Source organism: Pyrus communis, chromosome 14 (assembly GCF_041283825.1).
Source record: "Pyrus communis isolate YQ-2024b chromosome 14, ASM4128382v1, whole genome shotgun sequence".
NCBI classification, from domain to species: domain Eukaryota; kingdom Viridiplantae; phylum Streptophyta; class Magnoliopsida; order Rosales; family Rosaceae; genus Pyrus; species Pyrus communis.
In genome coordinates, this window is record NC_142578.1 from 19,412,236 (window position 1) to 19,440,138 (window position 27,903).

At 37.9% G+C, this 27,903-nt stretch overlaps 3 protein-coding genes, 1 long non-coding RNA gene and 2 pseudogenes across 5 annotated transcripts; 3 read left to right on the forward strand and 3 right to left on the reverse strand.

Moving 5' to 3' along the window:
- Nucleotides 1-399: 399 nt before the first annotated feature.
- Nucleotides 400-1,671, reverse strand: LOC137713936 (glucan endo-1,3-beta-glucosidase, basic isoform-like). 2 transcript variants are annotated; one of them, XM_068453296.2, is made up of 2 exons: nucleotides 1,547-1,671; nucleotides 400-1,378 (listed from the first exon to the last, which is right to left on the reverse strand). In XM_068453296.2, the coding sequence occupies exons 1-2, from the start codon at nucleotides 1,638-1,640 to the stop codon at nucleotides 435-437; spliced, it is 1,038 nt and encodes a 345-aa protein (XP_068309397.2). In that variant the 5' UTR covers nucleotides 1,641-1,671; the 3' UTR covers nucleotides 400-434. The 2 variants fall into 2 exon arrangements, with proteins under 2 accessions (XP_068309397.2, XP_088540663.1); XM_088684537.1 differs by having other exon boundaries at nucleotides 400-1,432; nucleotides 1,616-1,640.
- A 2,560-nt stretch (nucleotides 1,672-4,231) lies between these two features.
- Nucleotides 4,232-4,954, forward strand: LOC148691348 (uncharacterized). The gene has a single exon (XM_088683992.1). It carries the CDS (start codon nucleotides 4,232-4,234, stop codon nucleotides 4,952-4,954), a length of 723 nt encoding a protein of 240 aa, XP_088540118.1.
- A 183-nt stretch (nucleotides 4,955-5,137) lies between these two features.
- On the forward strand, nucleotides 5,138-7,608 carry LOC148691349 (uncharacterized). The gene is made up of 3 exons (XM_088683993.1): nucleotides 5,138-5,386; nucleotides 5,923-6,430; nucleotides 7,124-7,608. The coding sequence occupies exons 1-3, from the start codon at nucleotides 5,138-5,140 to the stop codon at nucleotides 7,606-7,608; spliced, it is 1,242 nt and encodes a 413-aa protein (XP_088540119.1).
- Nucleotides 7,609-9,772: 2,164 nt separating this feature from the next.
- On the reverse strand, nucleotides 9,773-11,549 carry LOC137712157 (uncharacterized; annotated as a pseudogene).
- A 1,538-nt stretch (nucleotides 11,550-13,087) lies between these two features.
- Nucleotides 13,088-14,304, forward strand: LOC148691350 (uncharacterized). The gene is made up of 2 exons (XR_015955828.1): nucleotides 13,088-13,207; nucleotides 13,522-14,304. It is a non-coding gene; the product is annotated as an uncharacterized LOC148691350 (long non-coding RNA).
- A 6,221-nt stretch (nucleotides 14,305-20,525) lies between these two features.
- Nucleotides 20,526-26,016, reverse strand: LOC137713970 (glucan endo-1,3-beta-glucosidase, basic isoform-like; annotated as a pseudogene).
- Nucleotides 26,017-27,903: the final 1,887 nt, after the last annotated feature.

The window sequence follows — 27,903 nt, forward strand, 5'->3', positions numbered from 1 at the left end:
TGCTTTTTTTTTTTCGAAATCCATCACTTATTTTACCCTAAAGTGATGAATTTTTGGGCATCACAAATAATTTTGTCACCTAATCCATGTTTTCTAGTAGATATAAATATCAACTAAAACAATGTGATATGAAGAGAGGTGGCATCTATCTCTATGACTGAACATAATTAACAATGACATCAAGTGTATCAAGAAAAGTAGTATTTCGTTAAGAAATAGAATGAGCCTGGGCATAAGATTAGTTCTAGAAATTTAACAACCCTATATTATATTGACAGTTTTAATGTATTGATTATCATATAATTAAACACGACATACTAAATTATAGAGAATTTGATAATCTTATGAAACTATTTGGTCGTACATAACCGCTTTTTGGGTACATGATACATGGTAACTCTTTATTGTCATAATGTACATTTACGTAGCTATGGTCAATTGAAAATAATTGGGTATTTAGGCTGCTTTTTGGGAGAAAAAACCCCCCAATGTTTCTCAAGTTCTGGTGTCTTTTGATTCTCATCAAACATGGCAAAGATATAAGTTTCTATGGGTTTTCCTGGCCTTCTTGGAGTCCCTCCCTTCACATGTTGAATCAAGTGTGAGTAATATGTGTTTGCATTATCAATTGTAGTTTCTGTTCCACCAGCTGATGGCCAACCCGTCTCTGATACAACAATTTCCAGGGACCCTCCTCCAACCTTCTCAAGGGCAGCATAAACACCATCCAAAATGGCATCAAAAAGATTATTATAACCAAATTTTCCATCTTGTACCACAATTGATGGAGCTATGAAAAGAGCATAATCAAGACGAATATCACGAGCGTTGCTGCTGTAACTAAAATACGGGTACAAGTTAACAAGTAATGGCGATTTGTGATTCACTAGGAAACGGATAATGGGTTGCAAAAGTGAGCTATATTCAGGCTTGAATGAGCCATTTGACGGAGGATAGGCTTCTCCAAGTACTCCAGTGTCTATGGCAGTGGAGATTTTAATTTGTTTGGCAAGGCCAGCAAGAGAAATCGCCTTTTCAATATTTCGCATTGCTGGGACCAGAAATCGGGCAAAGGAGTCTGAGGGCTTGACTTCATTTCCTACCGCAATGTATTTGAATCTTACATTGGCATAGTTTCTCACATTGCTTTGCACCCATGTGTTTGCATTGGCTTGGCTTGAAGCAAGGTTTTGAAGGTTGTCATTTGGCACGCCTAGCAAGAGCTCAATATTAGAGCCTCTAAGGGCACCCAAAGCAGCTTGGTTTGGATCATAGAGTCTCATTCTCTGGATTTTATATGTTTTGTAGAGAGCAATAACTTCTGCTTGGGTTGGTAGGTCATCGCCAATCATTCCATTACATACACCAATTTGGGCACCTAGATTTGAAAGATCAAAAAATATTATTGTTTTTATGGGATAACATGATGTTCCTAATTGATAACAAGTAGTGCGTTAAAACAAGTCGTAAAAACAATCTTACTTACGTCGACTGCCATATATAGAACCCTAGTTTTGAAGTATGAGAGATGGAAAGAGAGAGATACCTGTAGTTTCAAAGGTAGCCATCAGTTGCCCTAGTACAAGTACCATGGAAATCATATAAGATCCTCTACCCGTTGATGAACTGGATTTAGCCATGACAAGAAAAATATTTATATCCAAATTAAGAAATAAATTATATTATTTGTGTTCTCCTCAATGTCGCTCCTTGCTCTTTAATTTATAGAGATAAAAAAGAAGAATGTATGATTAAGAATAGTAAAGCACATTAACTAACATGAAACAACCTTAACTGTTTGTTTATCTATTCCATTTTTTATGATGCATATCTTTCGTTTTTTGTTTGTTGTATTTTTTGCCTATTCATGGAATGACTATTTCTTCATTTTGTTGGTGGGTTGAGGCTAATGCGTTTTTAGTGGATTTGTGTAACAAAAAATGGTTAGTATAATTGTGATAAATAGAGTGGGGTAAAATGTAATTTACCCTTTTAATTTTGTTCCCATTCGCTTTCTCTGGCAATGCAACTCTTGGTATGTAAAATTCCATATAAAAAAATGTAATTTTCTAAAATAATAAACATACACTCCCATGAAGAACATAGAAGGAACAAAACTTTTAGATATTCCTTCTACGTAGTATAGTGCCCCATGAGATTGTAGTCTAGGTTTTTTTATTTCTTTTATTTTTAACAAACACTACTAAGTGTAACTGCTTGGGTGACGAAGAGACAACTGTCGCGCAAAGGTAAATATGGTCGTCGAAAACATTGGGTAGTGAAGAGGGCGTCATGCAAATTCTGTCACACAAAGCTCGTGACATCAGACATTGCGAGACGGACGAAAGTGCTTTGTCACGTGAAATGAATGTTGCGCGACAGATTTGGTGGTCATTGCGTGAAACGAAGAGCGACGAATGAGTGTTCATTGCGCATTACACTCTAAGCAATGAAACTGGGGTTCGACCCCCAAACCCTTGTGTGTCAGACATAAGGCCATCGCAGTAAGATTTTAAAATTATTATTTTTTTATTATTATTTTTTCCTTTTAAATGTTGATAATATTGTTTTATGTATAGATTAATTTAATGAAATTAAAAACAGAAGATGTAAAGAAGAATATTGAATTAAAAAAATTATTGAAATTGTGCATACAATGGAAAGCAATATTTCAAAACTTGAAAACAATTTAAAAGAAAACTAGAATATGTAGTCGTCGGCGTCACAATTGCATGTTGGTGGTGTTGCTGCTGCGTTGGGGCCTAGGAGATTGTAGCTGGAGGTGGTTCAATGTCGAGGAACCGAATGCTAGAGATTTGAAGGGCGAGACGAATTTGGTTCATCAAACTGCTTTGGGCCACAAGCTTAGACTATTGGGCAGCAATCTGCTCCTTTAGGTCCACCACTTCAAATGTCAACGATTCGACCTCTTCTGTTCTCTGCCTAGAAGATGAGGCAAACAAGTGCTGAAGGCGGGCTTTCCCAAGCCCCTGGTGAACACTCCCCTGCCTACGATCGAGGGTCTGATCGATTGTGTCTGTCATGATCTAAAAACCCGCATCCTCAGGGGGAAACACCTCCTCAATTGGGTTCTCTGGGGGAAGCTGGGAAGCCACCTCCTCCAGAACAGTCTGGCATTATGGTTTAATTGATGAAGTTGTATCTGTCTAACCTTTTGAGGTGAAAATGAATTGGTTGTATCTTTAGCATAATGGTTATGAGTGGCTTGCCTACTTGGAGAAAATGGGATTCCATGTGTCTTGTGGGAGGTTCAAAGTTTCGAGGAAGACTTCTATTAATTCATTTAATATATTTTGTCATCTTGTAGATTGTGAAAGGGTGGCAAGAGAGATTTATTGCATTTATCCGAAGAAGGGGTCAGTATGGGCACTTTATAGTGGAACAATTTTGGATGCAGAGGGAAGAAACTTGTCCATTAAAGACAAACGGTGTTATGACTTAGTTGTGTTTCTAACAACTTATAGTGAGATGCATGGTATGAGTACAGGGTATCTTAAGAAGTTCAATGGGTTCAATGTAGCTTTTAAGAGAAGGGAGATCGGGTCTCATGCTGTTAGGTTGCTAGAAAAGAGTGATGTTAGGTTGGCATCACACCAAATTCCTTCTAGGAAACTCTCTAGTGATGAGGCTCCATACCTTTTCAAAGTGTTGGGAGCTAACCAGCTTCTGGAGTCGAGGGGTCGAAGGTAGCAAAGTGCTTCTCAGCAAAGGATGTTGTCTGCGTCGAAGAATGAAGAAAAAGAAATGAAGGGTTGGCCTCCAACGGCTAGTTTTTTGTTTAATTGTGTGAGTGACAAATGTACACTCTAGATTAGATCACTTAAATCCCAATGAAGGGCTAGGATTTAATCTGGAGTAGTAAGGTAATTTTAGTGTTTGATATTGTCTAATCACCAACTCTTTTACACAAGTATGGGTGATGGAAATGTACCATACCCTTACACATTTCTCACTACTTAATGAAGTATGGCTGCTGCATTTTTTCTGCACAACCTTGAAGTTGAAAAACACACTCCAAATTCTGTCATTTTCTCTGCCATTCTACCCCCAAGAAACGGATCCAAAACTATTCAACAAACAGACGTTAACATGCCTCAGAGCTCAGTTTCTGATCTAAAAAAACCTTCTGGGCGTAATATGTGCAAGTTAAGACTCTTGGGAGCACCAACGAAGTGTCCTCAATAACAACAACCAACAAACAATTCTAAAAATGAAGGGATCCAACAGTAGCAGTGAGCTAAAAGCTCTAGCCTTTGATGGGGAGAATTATGATTTTTGGAGAATAAGAATGACAACCATTTTCAAATCCTATGATAATCTATGGGATATGGTTCAACATGGGTATGAACTACCTGAGATGGAGATCGATGCTCTAGAGGAAGATTTCACAGAAACACAACTCAAAACACTGAAGCAGAATCGGATGGAGGATGCTAGAGCACTTGGAATCATTCAAGGTGCTATCTCAGACACCATTTTCCTGAGGATAACAAATGAAGATACTGCTAAGGGAGCTTGGGAAGTTTTACAACAAGAGTATAAAGGAGACACTAAAGTCAGAAAGGTAAAACTTCAGTCCCTTAGAAGAGATTTCGAGTATATAAGAATGAAGGAAAATGAGTTGTTAAAAGACTACTTCACTAGGTTGTTTGATGTTGTAAACAAGATGAAAACATATGGTGAGGAACTGCCTAATGAAAGAATTGTCCAGAAACTATTGATTAGTTTGACTAAACCCTATGATTCAATAGTGAGTGTTATTGAAGAAACCAAAGACAATGAAACTCTCAGTGTGCAAGATGTGATGGCATCCTTAAGAGCTTTTGACCAAAGACTCAAGCGACATGCTGATTTTGCACCTGAGAAAGCCTTTCAATCACTCAATATTGGATCTAGTAGCCAAGCCAGTGCAAGCAATCAGAAACCACAGTAGAAGGGCAAGAACAAGAAATGGGAAGGAAAAGGGTATCATAACTCTAGACCTAACCAAGGCAACAACATTAATGCAGGTCCAAGAACCAAACAACAATGCAAACACTGTGATAAATTTCATCTTGGAGAGTGTTGGTTCAAAGACAAGCCTAGGTGTCACAAATGCAACAAGTTTGGGCACATTATGAAGAACTGCAGATCAAAGAATGTGCAGCAAGTAAACCGCGCAAAGCAAGTGGAGGAAGAAGCAAATGTGTTTTGTGCCTTTAGTGCAAAAGTGGAGAAAAACAATGAAGTGTGGTACATTGACAGTGGATGCAGCAACCACATGACTGCACATGAGTCATTACTCATTGACATTGACACAAATTTCATTGGAAAAGTGAAAATGGGAGATGGAAACATTGTCAAAGCCACTGGAAGAGGAACTCTGGTTATCAACACCAAGAAAGGAAGAAGATGCATAAGGGAGGTGATGCTAGTGCTAGGACTGGATGGAAACCTACTTAGTGTGGGTCAAATGATGGGGCATGGATATTTCCTACTTTTTAGGGGAACTGTGGTTGAGATCTATGATGACAGATCCCTATCAAATTGGTGACCAAAGTGGAAGTGAAAAACAGAAGCTTTCCACTTATGTTGAAGTACTTAGACAAAGTGGTAAGGAAAGCAAGTGTGACAGGTTCTATGAAGCTATGGCACAACAGGCTTGGTCATTTAAACATGACAAGCTTACAAAATTTGCAAAAGCATGAAATGGTACAAGGTATACCAAAGATGGATCAATGCAATGAAACCTGTGAAGGGTGTGTGTTTGGCAAGCATCACAGGGATCCATTTGAAGCTGGCAAGGCTTGGAGGGCAACAAAACCACTCAAATTGATTCACATAGATGTGTGTGGACCAATGTAAATAACAACAATCAGTGGGAACAGGTATTTCCTAATCTTCATTGATGACTACTCACAGATGTGTTGGGTGTATTTCATAAGGTTCAAGTCAGAGGTATTCACAATATTCAAGAAGTTCAAGGCAATGGTGGAATTACAAAGTGAATCCCAAATAAAAAAACTAAGAAGTGATAGGGGAGGTGAGTACACCTCACATGAGTTCAATGCATTCTGTGAAGATGTGGGGTTGGAGAAGCAACTCACTGTGGCATATTCACCACAACAGAATGGGATTGCAGAAAGGAAGAATAAGACTATAGTCGAAATGGCTAAGTCTATGATGCATGAAAAGAACATGCCCTATACATTTTGGGGTGAAGCTGTGAACACCTCAGTGTACCTATTGAATAGGTTTTCTACTAAAGCACTGGATAAGAAGACACCATTTGAAGTGTTCAGTGGAAGGAAGCCCTCTGTGAAGCATCTGAGAGTGTTTGGCTCAGTGTGTTACACTCTCATCCCTCACCAACTAAGGCACAAGTTGGAGAAATCAAGTAACAAGGGTGTTTTTGTAGGCTATGGAACCTGTGAGAAAGGGTACAGAGTTTACAATTTATCAACTCAGAAGATAATCATATCAAGGGATGTTATCTTTGATGAAGACTCAACATGAAAATGGGAAACAAGGGTAGAAGAGAAGGACAGTGTCTCTCTACAACTTAATCTCAATGAAAGGTAAATAAGGGAACCTATAGAGACCTCAGTTCAAGAAGATGTCACAGATAATGGTGACATACAAGGGACTTCACAGCAAGCTAGTATGAGTCCACAATCAAGTCAATCACAGATAACAACTCCAAGTTCAACTCCAATGAGATTAAGAAACCTGGATGAGATTTATGCTACATGTAATTACTGTGTAGTAAAACCAGAAACATATGAAGAAGCTGAGAAAGACAAAGCTTGGAAGAAAGAAATAAAGGAAAAGCTTGAAATGATAGAGAAGAATGACACTTGGGAACTTGTAAATCGACCAAGTGACAAGCCTGTGATTGGAGTGAAATAAGTGTACAAAACGAAACTCAACTTAAATGGTTTTGTGCAAAAGAACAAGGCCAGGTTGGTGGCCAAAGGTTACTCACAGAAACCAGGTGTAGATTTCAATGAAACCTTCGCTCCATTAGCAAGGTTAGACACCATAAGGACTTTGATAGCCCTAGCAGCCAAGAAAGGTTAGAAGTTACTTCAATTGGATGTCAAATCTGCATTTCTAAATGGAGTGCTAGAGGAGGAAGTGTTTGTGGAACAACCTCAAGGGTTGACAAGTAAAGCACTTCCAAAGAAAGTGTACAAGCTAAGGAAGGCACTATATGGCCTAAAGCAAGCTTCAAGAGCCTGGTACAGTGAGATTAATTCCTATTTCACTGAAAAAGGATTTCAAAAAAGTCCTAGTGAAGCTACACTCTACACCAAGATAGAAAGCAACATCAAGACACTCATTGTCTCAATCTATGTGGATGATGTTGTCTACACTGGAAATGATGCTGCAATGATTGAAGAGTTCAAAGAAGAAATGATGAAGAGGTATGAAATGACTGATTTTGGCCTCTTGCATCATTTTTTAGGCATTGGGATAATTCAAGAGACAAACAACATTTTCATTCATCAAAGGAAGTATGCTAAAACCTTACTTGAAAAGTTTGGTTTGAAAGGTTGCAAAACCGGTGTCTACACTGCAAATGAGAAACTTAAGAAGGATGATTGAAGTGAATCTGCAGATGCCAGTCTTTACAAAAGCATTGTTGGCAGTCTATTGTACTTAACTGCAACAAGGCCAGATCTAATGTTCTCAGCAAGCCTACTTTCTAGGTTTATACAGAATCCTAGCAAGATACATATGGGCACAGCTAAGAGAGTGCTGAGATATGTGCAAGGAACACTAGATTATGGAATCAAGTATAAAATGGGGAAGTCAACAATCCTAATTGGATTTTGTGACAGTGACTAGGGTGGCAATGACGATGATAGCAGAAGCACATTGGACTACGCTTTCACCTTTGGTTCAGGGGTGTTTTCGTGGGCCTCTGTGAAGCAACAAAGTGTTGCACTATCCACAGCTGAGGCGGAATATGTGAGTGCATTAGAAGCAACGACTCACGCTATTTGGCTAAGGTTTATACTCAAAGATTTTGGCGAATTACAGGTTGATGCCATACCACTCTTATGTGACAACACCTCTGCAATTGTCATGACCAAAAACCCAGTTTTTCATCAAAGAACAAAGCACATCAAGAGAAGATATCATTTCATTAGAGAAGCATTGCAGGACAATACAATCAAACTAATCTATTGTTGCACAGAAGTTCAGATCGCAGACATATTCACAAAAGCACTACCTAAGGAGAGATTCAATTACCTGAGGGGTTTGCTCGGAATGACTCCTAGAAGCAGTTTAAAAGGGAGTGTTGGAAGCTAACCAGCTCCTGGAGTCAAGGGGTCGAAGGCAGCAAAGTGCTCCTAAGCAAAGGGTGTTGTTTGCGTCGAAGAAGGAAGAAGAAGAAATGAAGGGTTAGCCTCCAACGGCTAGTTTTTTGTTTAATTGTGTGAGTGACAAATGTACACTCCAGATTAGATCACTTAAATCCCAATGAAGGGCTAGGATTTAATCTGGAGTAGTAAGGTAATTTTAGTGTTTAGTATTGTCTAATCACCAACTCTTTTACACAAGTATGGGTGATGGAAATGTACCATACCCTTACACATTTCTCACTACTTAATGAAGTATGGCTGCTGCATTTTTTCTGCACAACCTTGAAGTTGAAAAACACACTCCAAATCCTCTCAATTTCTCTGCCATTCTACCCCCAAGAAACCGATCCAAAACTATTCAACAAGCAAACGTTAACACAAAGACTGCTGGGAACTTGATCCTGCTTCTCTTCCTCTGGATTTACTTACTTTTGGTTTGGGAAGACAAGTTTAGAATATAGTTTGAAAAGCAGAGAGCTCTTTATATAGCCTTTCTTTCTTTGGTTTCACGGTTCATGGTGTGAAATACTACTGTACATGCGGTACCCTACAGAGGTAATTTTTGTAGCAAATGAAGGTACTGCTGTTTAACTACAATCTAATCAGTTGTTGACTGTATAATCTTCCAATTTTTTACTTTTTTCTACTTCTTTCATACAGATAAAATTTCATTTGTGGGATGGAGAGTGTAGAAAATGGTAACCCCAGTTCTCCTTTTATTGGTTGAGTTCTGATGTTTTGCAGATTTGAATATGGCTTAGTGATGCGAATGGGGATTCGGTCTCATTTGTCTCCCTCAATGAGAGTTTGTGCTAAGCTATGATGCATGGACACGGACACGAATACGGGGATACGACACGATACGACACGGGGATACGTGAAATTTCTAAAAATGAGGACACGATATGTCAAGGATACGACAATTAAAAAAATATAAATATATATATATATATATATATATATATCTCTAAAACATTATAAAATAAGCATTCAAATTTATTTCAATAAACTCTAAACATTTAGAAAGATAGTTCATCCAACAAGCAATTAGTCTTAAAACTTGAAAAAGTAAAAAGATCATCCAAACGAAATTAAAATAAAAAATAAAATAAAAAGTCTCATTCAACTTCCACGTTCATGATGTCTCCTCCAGTAATCAAAGTAGTCTCCAATGACGGTTCATCAAGTGAAAGGTTAGCAATATCAAGCATCCCGACACTTTCTTCACCCAAGTTTTCAAAGCCATCTCCTCCAACATCCCACAATTGAGTAATACCTTCTTTGTACGTTGAGCTATTCCTTGATAAAAGACGAAGATTATTATGCACAAATACCAAATCCTCCGCTCTTTGTGGTGTAATCTTGTTCCTTCTTAGAGAGTGAATAAAACTATAAGTGCTTCAATTTCTTTCACAACAAGAGGAGGAACAAGGTTGTCCAAGTAGCTTCAACGCTATGGATTGGAGATTAGGTGTAGAAGCTCCATGGACAATCCACCACATCACTGGTTCCAAATGAAACCTATAATTCATAGAATCAATAGCTTCAAAGTCATTCAAGCACATAGAGAAAGAAGCATACTCCACATTGATACTTCTAATTTCCTCATTGGAAAAGTATCTCTCAAAGCACTTTTTCCTTTCAGTTGTAAGCTCAACATCTCGGTGTGGAGCAACCTTACTAGGGTCTTCTTGGAGCCATTCTGAACTATAATACCTAAAATAAAAGAAATAGCACTTTAAAAATATAGTCATAAAGCTAAAGATTAATTTATAAGAGTTTATAAGGATATTAGCAAAATCATTACCTTGGATTTAATGAATGCGCCAAACAATGAAGTGGTGTGCTACTTTTAGTCCATCACTCTAATAAAATGCGATACACCGCATCAAAAAAGCTGTTTTTTTCATGTAATGCCTTGCACTCATTCCTGTAGATAGCAGCTTTCACCTTTTCAATCATAGTATCCCACCACTCATACACCAAGTGAAGACAAGGTTTATCTGTATCAGCCATTCTAATAACCTCATATATTGGAGCTGTAAAGAAAAGAATATACTCAATCTTCTCCCAAAAGTACTCATCCAATATTTTTTGCTTCACCGACATTGCTTTGACCAAATCATCTTCTTTGTACAAAGCCCAATTCGGGCTAATCACCATTTGTTGTAAACCTTCCTTTACTTCCTTAAATCTTTTAAGCATCACAACTGTGGAAGCAAATCTGAAAAATTTTAAAATTAGGATAACTCATAATAGAATAAGAAAAAAAAAAAAAAAAAAAAAAAAAAAAAGTGGAGAAAACAAACCTTGTTTCGGCAATGGAGATCAACTTTAGTTTGCAATGTTCATTAAACATGGACAATCTTATGCTATGGTTCATAATAAAAAATTTTATGGACCAAACATCACTAGCAATAGTTGAAATCCAATTGCAGTCATCGTACGAAACATGTGTTTGTTTCGGAGAGCATATACTCTTCAAAGCAAGATTAAGAGTGTGAACAACACAGGGTGTCCAAAAGATATTGGGATAGTGAGCCTCAATAAGTAACCCAGCAACTCTACAGACAGGAGCATTGTCAGTGATCACTTGAACAACATTTTCATGACCAATTTCTTTGATAGCTTCTGTGAGAAAGTTGGCAATACAATGCTTGTCTTTATATTGACCTTCACAATTAATTGCCCTCAAGAACATAGGCTCGCTTTCACAAGTTGCCATAATATTAATTAGTGGTCTCCTTTGTGCATCTGTCCACCCATCATGCACAAACTTACACCTTTAGTGCTCCATGTGCGCTTGATTGGTTGGAGGCATTGCTCAATGTGACTCTTCTCTTGTTGCAGAAGAGTGGTTCTTAGTGCATTGTAACCTGGTGGAACATACCCTGGAAGTGTAGAAGCACGAACATATGAGTTTCGATAGTGCGGATTTCTTGCAAGGTTAAATGATAAGCCACCTGTATAAAACATCCTTGCAACCTCGGCATCACATTGATCTCGAGCTTCCTTGTTAAAAGCTTTACTGAGAGGCCCACTTGTTCCTTTTCTCTTCTTTGGATCAAGATTCACTTCAAGTAGATCATAACAGAAAGAACCAGTATTGGGCAAAGACACATTCTTAAGAGCAGAACTCTTCAGCTTATATTCATACTCTCGAATTAACTTTTTCATTTCTGCAAGATTTTCATCAGTAACCTTGATGCAAGGCGCAATCCCGTTTCCAGCCATTTTTAACAAATGATACTTGACCCTAGGGTAGGATCCTTTATAAGTTTTCTGACAATAATTGCATTTAAATTCAGTATTTCCTCCTCCTTTATTTCCCACTTTTTCGAGCTTTTTGACATACTTTCACAACGGAGTGTGATAATTTTCAACAATCTCATCCGGATTAGCATTATCATCCAGATTAGTATTATCATTCGCATGATTATTAGGATGATTCATTTTCCTAAATCAACAAACATATAAAGTTATAAACAGTAAGAGTTAATCCATCATGAAAGCATATACATAAAATTATTAGAATCTAAATATTCATACCACTACACAATAATATATTATAATATGCAAAATACAAGAATATTATAATAATACAAAAAGTTAAAAACAAAAAAGCAACAAGCTTCATCAGAAGAATATTATAATAATACGAAAAGTTAAAAACAGAAAATCAACAAGCTTCATCAGATTCGAATGGGCTATGGGGTAGTGGTATGGGTATTATAATATATTATTATGGGTAGTGGTATGGGTATTATAATATATTATTGTGGGTAGTGGTATGAATATAATAATATTGGTTTCGACTTTTGGAAAAGCAAATGGCTTTATATTTTATAATCAGTTAAGCTTTTAGTTTCAAACTTTCAATACTCACTCACCTGGAGTTGCAGATAGAGAAGAAGGAGATGACGAAGCACTTGTAGACGGAGAAGATGGAGATGACGGCTCAGTTGCAGATGAAGACGACGGAACGGTTGCAGATGACGGTCTGATTCATGAAAGTCTCCCAAGAAAAGTGATTTATGTTATGAGGTTCGAGAGGTAAATCTGAGTTTTATTTTATTTTTTCTAATTATCCTCCGATTTTAGAGTGATTTCAATTAGTTAGCTTCGATCAATCACGATTCTGTGCGGATTTATTGTGATTTTTTTATTTTTTTTTTCTGATTATCCTCCTATTTTAGTTTCAAACGTATCCGAAAAGTAGGATACTGGTATCTGGACAATACGATACGCGTATCTTATAAGTCCTAAACGTATCTCTTCATTCCGATATGTATCGGGCACGTATCCATGTGTATCCTTCGCGTATCCGTATCCTCAGTGTGTCAAATACGGGATACGATGGATTTCTCCCGTGTCCATGCATCATATATAGGTGCCAAGCCATTAGTCGATCATTTGTTCAAATACTAAGTTAGCATTCTTATTCGACCCAAAAAAAGTGAGAATTCGATATTAATTATGTCAATTAGAGAGATTAGGTTGATTGATTATTAGTTTGAAACCCTAGCACCCATTGGCTGCTGGGAAAGTGAAAGAAATCTAACAGCCTAATTCTTTTGAATACATACTGTACATCTGTGCTCCTGCAATTTCAAAGCTACTGATTATAGTTCTCGTTTCTGTTTTTCCTTTCATTACCGGTGCTAAATTTCTAGTACAAATTTTGCTGAATTAGATTGTTTTTGTTGGCCAATATAGGCTCTATTTGCTGATTTGGATGCAAATATGATATTGGGGTCGTTAGCATGACTTGATTGTGTTTGGTTTCTTGTCACCGTATGTACCTGAGTCTGACCTTGTGACTACACTAACTAATGGTATGTGATATTCCCGCTCTCATTTTCTTCACCTGCACTCCTTTTTTCTACTCTCTAGACTACATAAATCATAAGAGAATCAAAAGGGCAAAAACAAAGGGAAAAGTACAGAAGGATAAAATGAAAACGTGAAAATCACTAACCTAACTAATTGTTCGCATGATAGGCAGTTGATTAATTAATATTAATAATTATCAATAACTAATGTAATAACTAGGTGCATATCAATAGACACATCATGTGATTTATTAATATGATAAAAAATACGATCTTTGCAAATGAGTTCAATTGTTGATTACTTACTATGCAAACAGGTGGTGCACATGCAACGAAATTCGTATCTCAAACTGCTTCCCCTACGTGGTTTGGCCTGGAACCCTAACCAGCCTCAGATTTCAAGTTATATCCCCAATGTAGCAGATATGTGGGCACTCGGAATCCATGGAGAGGCCACTTTTTGGGCCAACCGGATGTTCCCCCGCCTCCGAAAAGTTCACTTGTGAAACTGTAGAGTGCACCCCCATTGAGGGTATCACACAATGGTAATGGCACTTTTCGTGCCCGCGACTCTAGGGGAAATGACGATTGCAGCTGCGGGATCCCAAGTTCAAGATGATTCTTGTCATGCTGGTTTCAACTTGCTCATGTCGTGACCTCCCGGGCAGTAACGGCAGCGCGTGGTGGACGTCTGCTTATACTACATTTGGTTCGAACAAGTAGGTGAATTTTTACACATCTGTTAGCGGGCTGCTGTAGGGAGTTTGTTGTAGGAAAATTAATCACTGCTTCTATTGCCGCCCAGTACTCGTCTTATTTCTCCACTCATCTTAAAATCTCTCACTTGATAGAGTAACACCCATTTTCCCACCCACAAGTATTGCTAAAATACCGTTTATCGTATAACCACTTTACAGAGACCTTGATCATAGAATTTCATTCTTTCAACACTCAAAAAGATCCAACTTGGAGAGCGTTTCCCCCTAGGGGTTTGCTAGGCTTGTTTTCCTCTAGTCTTTTCTGGGGCTGTTCAACCAGTTTTAGGACCGGATGTGTGTAGATTTCGCCATTTGGGTCGTTATTGCTTGCTGAAATTTAAATTTTTGGACCGAGGTCCTTAGTATCATTAAGGAACCACTGGAGGAGCCATATATTTCTTTCCGAAAGTTGGGTGGTGTTAGGCCAAAAAGAGGAGAGGACTGAGTGAAAGAGTGAGCGGTGGAGAGTGAGACGAAGGAGAAGTGGTGGCGCCGCCAGTGGCAAACACCAGGAAACGAAAGACTGAGACGAAAAAGTGTGTTTTGATGATTTGGGGTTTTTGATTTTAAATATTTTTATGTTTTATTTTTATTCTACCGCAATAGTTGTAAGGATATAGATAGTGGCTAGGATTATGCCATGTGTTAAAATGAGAAACTGAATGTTTAGTTAGTTAGTTAGAAAGGTAGTCTCTTATATAAATAGATCATTGTAATGACTTACAAGTTAAGAAAGATAAATACAACAAATTCTTGCAGCTTCTCTCTCTAAACCTTTCTCTCTCTCTCTAGTTCTTGAATTCCTATTCTTTCATTTGTTCTTCTTCTGTCTATGTTAACATGGTATCTAGAGCCAATGATGCTCGCGCTGTAATCTTCGATCCTCTGGCTGCTTTCGCTCATCTTCCTTGTCTGTAATTCTGGTATTTTTTTTTTTCTTCCGCTCATCTTCTTCGTCTGCACCTCTGGTATTCTTTGTCTGCAAATTCTAGGGTTTATGTTCCTGTTGGTTTTCTTGGGCACACCAGGTGTTTGCTATTTTTCCTCTATTAGAAAGTGTGTTCTTGTTACTCTTGCAACTATGGTGACTGCATCACAATTACAAATTTTACAGTCTCCGATCACTGCTCTTATCTCTACGATCTCTACGTCTGTAAATGTGAAGCTTGATGATTCGAATTACTTGAATTGGCAATTTCAAATGCAATTGTTGCTTGAAGGTCATGGCATCTTGGCTTTTGTTGATGGTTCACATGTGTGTCCCCCTCGCTATGTTCCTGATTTTGCTAATTCTAATGGTTCTGGTGATAGCTCTGCTCTAATCGAGAATGAACACTATATTGTTTGGAAGATGCACGATCGTGCTCTTATGCAGTTGATCACTGCTACTTTGTCTCCTGTAGCGCTGTCATGTGCTATTGGTAGCATTAGTGCTTGTGATTTGTGGACTCGGTTGAAGGAACATTTTTCGGTGGTGTCTCGTACTAGTATATTTCAACTTAAGTCGAATCTTCAGACTATTCGAAAGGGTTCAGATTCGGTGTCTCAATATCTGCAACGTATTAAGGAAGCTCGGGATTATTTGTCAGCCGCTGGGGTTACTTTTACCGATGAGGATATTGTTATACTTGCTCTTAATGGCTTACCTCCTGAGTATAATACCTTTCGCAGTGTTATTCGGGGTCGTGAAAATGTTATTTCGCTAAAGGAGTTTAGGGTACAATTGCTTGCTGAGGAGCTGATTGTTAACAGCAATGTGAACTCTTCGATTCTCACTGCTACGATGGCTAATGATTCTGGTTCTAAGTCCTCTACCACTTCTCCTCGATCTGGGGGTTCAGGTCTTGGTCTCTCCGGTCACAATACTGGATTTAATAGTGGCTATTCTGGTTCTTCAGGAGGCTATCGATCTTTTACCAACAAGAAGGGCAAAGGAAAATTTGATTAAGGGAATAGGTATCAAGGGAATAGGTTTCCTAATTCGCATCCTGGTGTTCTTGGCCCTTCACCACAGTATTTTGGTTCTCATACCCCACCACAGGTTACTTGTCAACTGTGTAATACATTTGGTCACACGGCTCCGTTCTGTAACTCCAAACCCACAGATAGGCAAGGTTGTAACATCTGTGGTAAAGCAAATCACACTACCTGGTATTGCTTCTTCAATGACAAAGGTCCTAACTTCGTTAGTCCCCATCATTATCCAGCACCTATGACTACGCATCCTTCCTCTGCTCCTAACTTTGGTGCTCCACCATTCTCACCTCAGTCTCATATGCAAGCTATGCACACAGTTACTTCTACATCGTCTCCAGCTTCCACAGCCTCTTCTCAACCACAGATGTGGATCACTGATTCCGGTGCTACAAATCATATGACTGCTGACCTCAGTAACTTGTCGTTGGCTTCTCCTTATCCCACAAATGAGACTGTCCAAACTGCAAATGGTGAAGGTTTGCACATATCTCATATTGGTAGCTCAATTATTCGAACACCTATGCATCCCCTAAAACTCAATTCTGTTCTCTATGTACCTAGACTTTCCAGCAACTTGTTATCCGTTCACAAAATCTGTCTTGATAACAACTGTTGGTTAATATTTGATGCTTATTATTTCTGGATTCAGGACAAGGTCACAGGGAGGATATTATACAAAGGCCCATGCAGTAATGGACTCTATCCCATCTTTTCACCTCTCCGTCCTCCCACATTCCATCGTCCAAGTTCTTCTCCAGCTTCTGCTTTTCTTGGTCAGATTGTCAGTTCTCATCTCTGGCATAGTAGGTTAGGTCATCCTACTAATAACATAGCCAAAATAATGCTTCATAAGTCTTCTATTTCTTGTACAAAGGATGCTGTCCCATTGATGTGTCATGGTTGCTTAGAAGGCAAGTTTACTAAACTGCCTTTTCAGTCTAGTGATCATAAGTCTGTCATTCCTTTTGAAACTGTACACAGTGACCTTTGGGGTCCTTCTCCATGTACTTCCATTGATGGCTATAAATACTATGTGACTCTTATTGATGAGTGTACTCGTTATTGTTGGTTGTTTCCCCTTGTCTACAAGTCTGATTTTTTTGACACATTTGTTGGGTTCTACTCTTTTGTACAAACACACTTCTCAGCATCTATCAAAGCATTACAAACTGATAGTGGTGGAGAATATTCCAGTGTTAAACTTCAATCTTTCCTTCATAGTAAAGGTATTACACACCATAAGTCGTGTCCCTACACTCCGGAACAAAACGGTTTGGCTGAGAGGAAACACAGGCACATTATTGAGACCACTGTCACACTCCTCCAATCTGCACAATTGCCTTCTCATTTCTGGTCCTTTGCCTGTCATGTTGCTGTGTATCTTATAAATCGTATGCCCACTCCTATCTTGAAGCATTGTTCTCCTTTTGAGGCTCTCTTTGGCACCCCTCCTGTCTTAACTCATCTTCGTGTCTTTGGTTGTTCTTGCTTTCCTCTATTGAGACATTACAATACCACCAAGTTACAACCTAAAACCAAAGAATGTGTTTTCCTTGGGTATGCCTCAAAATACAAGGGTTTTATATGTTATGATGTCTTACAAGGTAGAGTTTATATCTCTCGTCATGTTGTCTTTAATGAGTCTAGATTCCCATATCCTCATTTGACTATGAAACCTCTATCTACCTCTGTCCCAGTACCTCTCCCTCAGTCTTTCCCTGTACATCATGTTCTTGATCTGAATAATACCTTAGTTTAGCCTCCACTTACACTCTCACCCTCACCGTCTCTGTCCTTGAATGATGTTGTCTCTTCATCCTCCATTCCCATGTCTTCTTCCCTCAATACATCTCCTTCTGTCTCAGTACCATCCCATAGCACACTGTCCTCCCCAGAGAATGTTGTTTCTCCGTCCATTACTGCACCTGCTTGTTCTTCTCCATTACCCCCTGTGGTTCCTATGTTCAATTCTGATGACCTTCAAGTGGTTTTGCCTATAGCACCGCTTAATCTACATCCTATGCAAACAAGAAGTAAGGCTGGTATAATAAAAAAGAAAGTGTTGCTCAGCCAGCTCCATGATTCTAGTCCGGTTGATTTAGCTCGAGTGGAACCTGCTACGTATAAGTCTGCTTTGAAGACCCCAGTTTGGTTGAATGCCATGACAGAAGAGTTGGCTGCCCTTCACAATCAAAACACATGGAGTCTCGTTCCTTTGCCCCCTAACAAGAACCTGGTGGGTTGCAAATGGGTGTTTAAGCTCAAAACGAACTCCGATGGTTCTATTGCTCGCCATAAGGCCCGCTTGGTTGCCAAGGGGTTTAATCAGGAACCTGGCTTAGATTATGGGGAGACTTTCAGTCCAGTGGTCAAGCCAACCACAGTGCGTCTTGTTCTAGCTTTGGCAGCCCAATTTAATTGGTCCCTGCGACAGTTGGACGTGAAGAATGCCTTCCTCCATGGAGTGTTGAATGAAGAGGTCTACATGGCTCAACCTCCTGGTTTTGAAGATCACTCTCATCCTGAGCTCGTGTGCAGACTTCATAAGTCCTTATATGGATTAAAACAGGCTCCTCGAGCCTGGAATGAGAGGTTCACGGGGTTTCTTCCATCTTTGGGATTTCAGTCTACATATTCTGATTCTTCCTTGTTTGTTAAGTTTGTTGGCAGTGATATTGTCATTCTCTTACTTTATGTGGATGACATTATTATTTCTGGGAGTTCTTCGTTTGCTATTCAGCAGGTTATTCACTCCTTGACCACTGAATTTGATATCAAGGACTTGGGAGAGTTGCATTACTTTCTGGGGGTTCAGGTTACCAAAACTGCTCACGGCTTATTTCTGTCCCAATCCAAGTATATCCAAGATTTATTGGCAAAGGTAGACATGCTGGATTGCAAAGCCTGTGACACTCCCTGTCTTCCGTATACTCGACTATTAAAGGATGATGGTCTTCCATACAATAATCCTACAGCATATAGGAGCATTGTTGGCGCGTTACAATATCTCACTTTCACTCGGCCTGACATTACTTTCTCCGTTCATCAAGTCTGCCAATTTATGCAGTCTCCAATGATGTCCCATTTTGCAGCAGTGAAACGTATTCTGCGCTATCTCAAGGGTACTTTATTGGTTGGTCTCTCTTATACTCGGGGTGATTTGTCATTAAAGGCTTTTAGTGATGCAGACTAGGCCGGGGACCCTAATGATCGCCGGTCGACTACTGGCATGGTTGTCTTTCTGGGCAATAATCCTATTTCCTGGTCCTCCAAGAAGCAACACACGGTTTCCCGGTCTTCTACAGAGGCTGAGTACAGGGCTCTCTCCACTACAACTACTGAGCTTGACTGGATTCAGCAACTGTTACACTTCCTGCATATTCAAATCTGTAATGCTCCTGTGCTTTTCTGTGATAATCTTTCTGCCATTGCATTGTCGTTCAATCCTGTTCAGCATCAACGGACCAAGCATATTGAGATTGATGTCCATTTTGTCCGGGAACGTGTTGCTAAGAAGACACTCCTGGTTCAGTTTGTTTCTTCTCGGGAACAATTTGCCGATATCCTCACTAAAGGCCTCAGTGCTCCTGTCTTTCGATCTCATTGCTTCAACCTCATGCTTGGTTCCTCCAAGGCATGAGTTTGAGGGGGCATGTAAGGATATAGATAGTGGCTAGGATTATGCCATGTGTTAAAATGAGAAACTGAATGTTTAGTTAGTTAGTTAGAAAGGTAGTCTCTTATATAAATAGATCATTGTAATGACTTACAAGTTAAGAAAGATAAATACAACAAATTCTTGCAGCTTCTCTCTCTAAACCTTTCTCTCTCTCTCTAGTTCTTGAATTCCTATTCTTTCATTTGTTCTTCTTCTGTCTATGTTAACAATAGTTTTGTGTTATGTGGTGAATCCTCTACTTTCATCACCCCTTGACAATTAATTGGGCGTAAAAGTTTCTAGCACACCAATTTGTCACAAATTTGAATTATATCTGACGAACAAAATTTTAGAAAAAAAAATTCTTTCACTGGAAAACTCTTTATGTGACGTTTTTTTGGAAATGGATCACTTATTTTACCATAAAGTGATGAATTCTTGGGCATCACAAATAATTTTATCACCGAATCCATGTTTTCTTGTAGTATATCATATGAATAAAAATCACATTGAATATAGTAGATATGAATATCAACTAAAATGTCATATGAAGAGTATATTTGTTACACAACATTATCATAAGTTGAAAACTTCAATGGTTAGTTTTTCAAACTCGCTAATCGGTGGTCAGAGGTGGCATCTATCTCTTGACTAAACATAATTAACACTGACATCAAGTGTATCAAGAAAACTAGTATTTCGTTACGAAATAGAATGAGCCTAGGCATAAGAGTAGTTCTAAAAATTTAAGAACCCTATATTATATTGACAGTTTTAATGTATTGATTATCATATAATTAAACACGACATACAAAATTATAGAGAATTTGATAATCTTATGAAACTATTTGATCGTACATTACCGCTTTTTGGGTACATGATACATGGTAACTCTTTATTTTCATAATGTACATTTACCTAGCTATGATTAATTGAAAATAATTGGGTATTTAGGCTGCTTTTTGGGAGAAAAAAACCCGCAATGTTTCTCAAGTTCTGGTGTCTTTGGATTCTCATCAAACATGGCAAAGATATAAGTTTCTATGGGTTTTCCTGGCCTTCTTGGAGTCCCTCCTTTCACATGTTGAATCAATTGTGAGTAATATGTCTTTGCATTATCAATTGTAGTTTCCGTTCCACCAGCTGATGGCCAACCCGTCTCTAATACAACAATTTCCAATGACCCTCCTCCAACCTTCTCAAGGGCAGCATAAACACCATCCAAAATGGCATCGAAAAGATTATCATAACCAAATTTTCCATCTTGTACCACAATTGATGGAGATGTGAAAAGAGCATAATCAAGACGAATATCCCGAGCGTTGCTGCTGTAACTAAAATACGGGTACAAGTTAACAAGTAATGGCGGTTTGTGATTCACTAGGAAATGGATATTGGGTTGCAAAAGTGAGTTATATTCAGACTTGAATGAGCCATTTGACGGAGGATAGGCTTCTCCAAGTACTCCAGTGTCTATGGCAGTGGAAATTTTAATTTGTTTGGCAAGGCTAGCAAGAGAAATTGCCTTTTCAATATTTCGCATTGCTAGGACCAGAAATCGGGCAAACGAGTCTGAGGGCTTGACTTCATTTCCTACTGCAATGTAATTGAATCTTACATTGGCATAGTTTCTCACATTGTTTTGCACCCACGTGTTTGCATTGGCTTGGCTTGAAGCAAGGTTTTGAAGGTTGTCATTTGGCACGCCTAGCAAGAGGTCAATATAGTAGAGCCTCTAAGGGCACCCATAGCAGCTTGGTTTGGATCATAGAGTCTCATTCCATGGATTTTATATGTCTTGTAGAGAGCAATAACTTCTGCTTGGGTTGGTAGGTCATCAACAATCATTCCATTACATACACCAATTTGGGCATCTAGATTTGAAAGAACAAAAATTATTATTGTTTTTATGATAACATGATGTTCCTAATTGATAACAAGTAGTGCGTTAAAACAAGTCATAAAAACAATCTTACGTCGACTGCCGTATATAGAACCCTAGTTTTGAAGCATGAGAGAGGAAGAGAGAGATACCAGTGGTTTCAAAGCTGGCCATCTGTTGCCCTAGTACAAGTATTATGGAAATCATAGAAGATCCTCTGCCAACTGATGAATTGGATTTAGCCATGACAAGAAAAATATTTATATCCAAATTAAGAAATAAATTATATTATTTTGTGTTCTCCTAAATGATGCTCCTTGCTCTTTAATTTATAGAGATAAAATAGAAGAGTGTACGATTAAGAATAGTAAGGCACACTAACTTACATGAAACAGCCTCAACTGTTTGTTTATTTATTTTGTTTTTTATGATGGATATTTGTGCTTCGCATATATTTTTGTTTTTTGCTATTCAAGGAATGACTATTTCTTAATTTGGTTGGTGGATTGAGGCTAATGCGTTTTTAGTGGATTTGTGTAACAAAGAATGGTTAGTATAATTGTTATTTTACCAATTTAATTCAATTGCGTATGTTAATCTTGTTATTCGTTTATTCTCTTGTTTTTCTTCTCGATTTGTAGTTTAAGCACTACTAAATTAAACAATTTGCGTGACGATGAAGATTTTGTCGCGCAAATCATTCTTAGGTCGCACAAAAACTATGGCAACCAGAAAATCGTCTGTCATATTTTGTCGAGCAAAGGTCGTGAAAAAAGACATTGCGCGACGAACAATTTCAAACTCGTGGTGCAAAGGGCTATGAGGGCAATGATGCAGAAAAACTGGGAAGATGTCTTCCGAAGGAACTGAGGGTTTGTACAAGCATCGACATTTGAGACTTGTACAATGCCAACTCACTCCTTAGGCCAGTGACTTCTTGCGTCAAAGCTGTAACCTGGCGCTTTGACTACGAGGATGACGGGGCTCTACTCTCCCGCTGTCTAGCATTTCCCATCCCCCGACAATAGGTCCCTGGCCTCCGACCGAAAGTCTAGTCCAACATCTCTGTCACAATGTGAAACCCTACATTCTCAGGGGGATCCACATACTCAATCGGCGTGTCTGAGGGAAGTTGGAAGGTGGACTCTTGAAGCACCGACTGACTCTTCTCCACCATAGTCATCTGTGAAAAAAAAACATGGATTATTAATAGAAAACAATTTGAAATAATTAGTATAAATGTTGAATGCATAAGAAATTACTTACATGAAGGGACTTGGTCAACTCATTCCCAGGCCGAACATAAACGTCAGCAAAAACGTTGATCTCCGAAAATTTTGAACCCTCCTGAAATAAAAAAACAGAGGGAAAATGTTAGTAAGAAAAAAAAAATATTAGCGGCATTTAAAATTGGAAATGAAAGATGTAATATGTACCTTCCGTCGCACCTCCATCCTATAAGAGAAAGGTCTCAAACCCGAATGGTGGAGAAGAGTCTTCTTCTCTCGATTGATCTTGTTCACCTTCACCTTCTTCAATTATAAAAAAAAAAAAGAAAAAGAAAAAAAGAAAAAAAGAAAAACGTATTAGTTGTAATACTTAAAGAAAATAATAATAATAATAATAAACATTAGTAAAAATTTTAAAAAGTAAAATGAAAGAAGTCGTAATTAAAAATGCACCACATAGGCTGGCTCCTGAAAATGACCGCAAAGCCAAACCCAACTATCTTGTCGGTCCTCCAACTCCTTCAGACAACCCTCCTCGAGAGGGACCTGCGGATCATCAAATTGCTGAAAACATTGGTGCAGGCCACTCTTCCACTGCTTGTAGCGTTCGAAGAAGAGCTGATTGAGGTACGCGAACATGTCCTCGTCCATGTCCTCCAAATTGTAGTTTGTCTGCAATGTAAAAAATATTTTGAAAGTATTAGTAATAAAAGACAATAATAAATATAAATATATCAATTTTACATGAAAAGCATTAAAAAGGTTGCGCACCGTGTTCTTCGTCTCCTCCGGCATCGCCTTCCAAGACTTCCATCGCATAGGGCAAAAAGTCCGCACAACATGCCCAATGTCATAGGCCAATGCACTACGATGCTTTGCCGTTGGTGTTGCCCAATGTCGCTCATCGTATCAAATTGGGATATGACCGTTGGTCACCCGGGTGACCTTCCCCGTCTTCAATTGCCGACAAGGTCCCCGGGTGTTTTTCTTCGCTGCAAAGAGATGAAAAATAAATCATCAACCCAAAACTAATAACAAATCCTACTTAAATTTCGGCATAACCTCTCCTATAATTAAAACATTTCGCAAAACCTTGAAAATAACATAAACAGTATACGTATCTAACATAATGATCACAACAGTTTAATAAAAGGTTCGGAATGATGACAACTTTTTAATCCTTACATGACATAACTTAACAAATTCAACCCAAAATAACAAAATTCAATTAACATGGGAATGAGGGAGTGAATTAGGATTGTATACCTAGACGTGTACCCGAGGCATTGGTTGTGGATTCCGATGGCGACATCTGGTCCGTAGTGCTGGGGCGTCGGTGAGTACTTCAGGCACTAACAGGCAACGCCACCGAAGAAGTCGATGATGCCTATGCTTACGGGACTGGAGGACCAACTAGGTCAACCGAATTGACCGGCCTATGGTCCATCTCTGCCGGAGCAGTGGCGGCAATAGTAGGTGTAGTCGTCGAACTAGGTGTAGCTATCGAACTAGGTGTATAAGCCATCGCCCTTCGGGTTCTAATGAGGTTTAACATCTACAAAATTGGAAATCAATTTGTTTCATACACAAAGATTTAACTTACCATACACATACTAATAATTTCAACTTAAATTTAAAACGAAATTTAAAAACCCTAATTCTAAACCCAATTCAAGCTTGGCAGAAACAAAACTTAAAACTGATATACTATACACAACCTAATCAATTCAGATAGGATATAGACCCAACAATTATAACTTATAAGAAGAAACTAGCATAAAGGAGTAGTTGGAGGCAAAATCTAGTATGCACGTGCTCTGTGTGTGTCAGGGAATTCAAGTGACAAATAAGCCACAAGCTAGCAATTTGGCTTGTCGAGGTTAGGCAGAAACCAAGAACATGCACCCCAAGTTAATGGATGGAAACAAAAAAGTATGGCACATGTTCAACAATTACCAGGGATACAAGCATCATAGCCAGAAAAAGAAAGCATTAGGCATCTTAGGAGTTACAAAGTCCAACATATCACGCCAATACACAACAGGTGCTATAACACAATTAAAACAAAGGGAAGCAGATGATAATTGATAACCCTTTTTGCATCTCCGCAGAAGCAGAGATGATAACCTTCTATTTTCAAAAATCGAAGCACATTATTGGTCAATGAATACAATAAAAAAACCAATGAAAAGAGAGTAACCAAAACATCTAATTCTGATATGTAAGCTCTCATCAAATGAACCTTAAAAAAGCAAGTCAACCACCACAATATCAAAATCCATGGGATTACTTTCGAGTAGACCACTTGAACTTGAAGTCAAACAACAACACTAGAAAGCAATGGAAGGTAACAAAATTATGGAAATAGTAATTAAAATTACCATAAAGTAATGTAGGTGACCAAAGTGTACATCCAAAAGCTAGTGGATTTTTCTCCTGAAAATTGAAAAAATCAATGTGGATTTTTCTCCTGAAAATTGAAAAAATCAAGAATAACAATCTTATCATATGAACGTATTTTCGTTAAAGAATGACATTATTAGCACTGAAAGTATTTGTTGACAAAAAACCTCACCCAGTATCCAAAAAAGATAAACAAATTTCTTCAAGAGAGCAAATAAATACCCATCTAGAATATAAGAGCTTATAACACAATATCATTCTCCAAGAAACACAAATTTGGATGAAAAAATAAAAAATCCCAAATTGCTGAATCCTTTCTCCAGAAAATGAAATTTTGAAATGTGAAAAATGCCAACTCGCTGAACCCATGTTCTAGATGTGTTCATGTTTGCATATTTTATGAAGAAAGCAACATGCAATCACAAAGAAAACAAAAACAAAGGGAAGCACATGTAAGTTTATAGAACTAATCTCCGCATGTGCACTTTCCATCCTCAAACCTATGAAACCTATTGTTATCCCTCACTATGATAACCCTTCCTAAGCACTTGGACATAAACTTGATTGCAGTATGACAATCGCCACCAATTTAAGAACCCCTAATTTAAGAACCCTAAATCTATCCCCCAATTTAAGAAAACCTAATCTAACCTCACTGCCCAAAATCGTTCCCCTAATTTAAGACCTAAATCTAACCCAAATTAAGAACCCTAAAAACTCTAATTTAAGAATCTAAATGTAACCCCCAATTTACAAACCCTAAATCTAACCTGACTACCCCAATTCTAACCCCCAATTTGAAAAAGAAAAAAAACCAAAAAAACCCTAATTCTAACCCTCAATTTGTAAATAAAGAAAATTGAAAATAAAAACTAAAGAGGAAATTACCTCTTGGAGACGAAGTCGTGACGGCCGGAGAGAGTGACTGAGAGAAAAAAAGGAGATACAGAGGAATGAGAGAGAGGGTATCGCACAGGGAAAAGGGAAGTGAGGGGAAGAAGGAGGGGGTTAAAATATAGAATCTTGAACGACAGAGTCTTAGTCTCGCAAGGCTAAACAATTGTCGCACAAGTTTTTTAAAATTTCCCCCAAAAAAAGCACCTTAATTGAAATTTCAGACACTTGCGCAACGAATAAATATATTTTGTCGCGCAAATATACTTTGTGAGACGTAATATATGTATTTGTCGCACAATATTCCTGCGTAAATTTAAAATAACTGTTAAATCGTGATTTTTTGTTTATAACTATCAAAAAGTTTTGTCTCGTTACTTGCTCTCTGGATGTTTGTTTCCTACGATTTTTGGCGTATCCGATCTCAAACCATATACAAACAAGTTTGACGGTTGGATCGTTGAAATTAGTTTCATACAATGCATATCCCATCAAAAAGATAGATTCACTGACACTTAGAGTTTATTTATACTTTCATTAAGTATAACATAAGATTATGTGGTATCCACTAGCGTAAATAATTGAAATTGAAGATTGAATTTATTCATTGTATTCATATAGGGTCAAGGAATGTAGCTGTAAAAAATCATCAAAATCGGAGTTAAAATAACCGTTAAATCGTGATTATTCGTTTCTAACCATCGAAAAGTTTTGTACCATTACTTGATTTCTGAATGTTTGTTTTCTGCGATTTTTGGCGCATGCGATCTCGAACCATATAAAAACAAGTTTGACGGTTGGATCATTGAAATTAGTTTCGTACAATGCGTATCCCATCAAAAAGATAGATTCACTAACACGAGTTTATTTATACTTTCATTAAGTATAACATAAGATTTTGTGGTATCCATTAGTTTAGTAGATTTAAATTTATTTATTTTGTACGTATAACACTTAAGAAGTTGAATGGTATGTATATTTAAGCCGATCCAATGGTCACCAATTTTTTAAATTAAATTTAATATATATATATATATAATTTTTATAGTTTTTGGGGGTATAAAATTGTTAAATTAATATATAAAATTATTATAGTAATTTCTTTTAGGGTTATAAAATTATAAAATTAATATTTTACTTGTCGTGTTGGGTTATCGGATCGTGTTAGGAATTGCTAGGCCTAGCTTGCGCGACCAAAAATTGTTATGTGTCACACAATTATGTTTTAAAATGGTTTTTTTAATTTTTTTTATTTTGCTTACAATTTATTATAAAATACGAACATACCAAATTTATTTACAAAGTAATTCACATATAAAATGGGAATCATTCATACCATTTTTTCCATCACTCTATATAATGCATTAACCATTTCATGTGTTTTACAAAAAAAGTTACAAATATATTGCCTTAATCTTCATCCGAACTATAATAACTTTCACTTTCGTCGCTATCATCATTTTCAGTGTCCCATTCTTCATCATCGATAGGTACGTCACCATCGTCGTTTGTGCGCATTGGACCATCGTATCGTGGAATTTTACCGAGGTCAATTGTGATCGACTGAATCGGTATTTCAATTGAAGATACTCCTTCTATCTGAAATGGTTCTTGGATAAGATTAGTATCTTGGAGTGTTTTTGCACCACTTTCCATCGAAGATTCAAGACGTTGGTCAACAACATTGTCGATGTCATCATCAATACGGTCTTGTTCTGGTATAGCATACACGTTCCTATGATCCATCTTCTGAACAACTTTCCAACCCCTCCTGGCTTTAAGGTCATCTAGATACACAATTTGTTTTGCCATGGTTGCTAAGATGTAAGGGTCGTCATCGTACCAAGTTTTGGTAGTGTTCACTAATAGTAATCTATGATTTCTTTTCATATTACTAG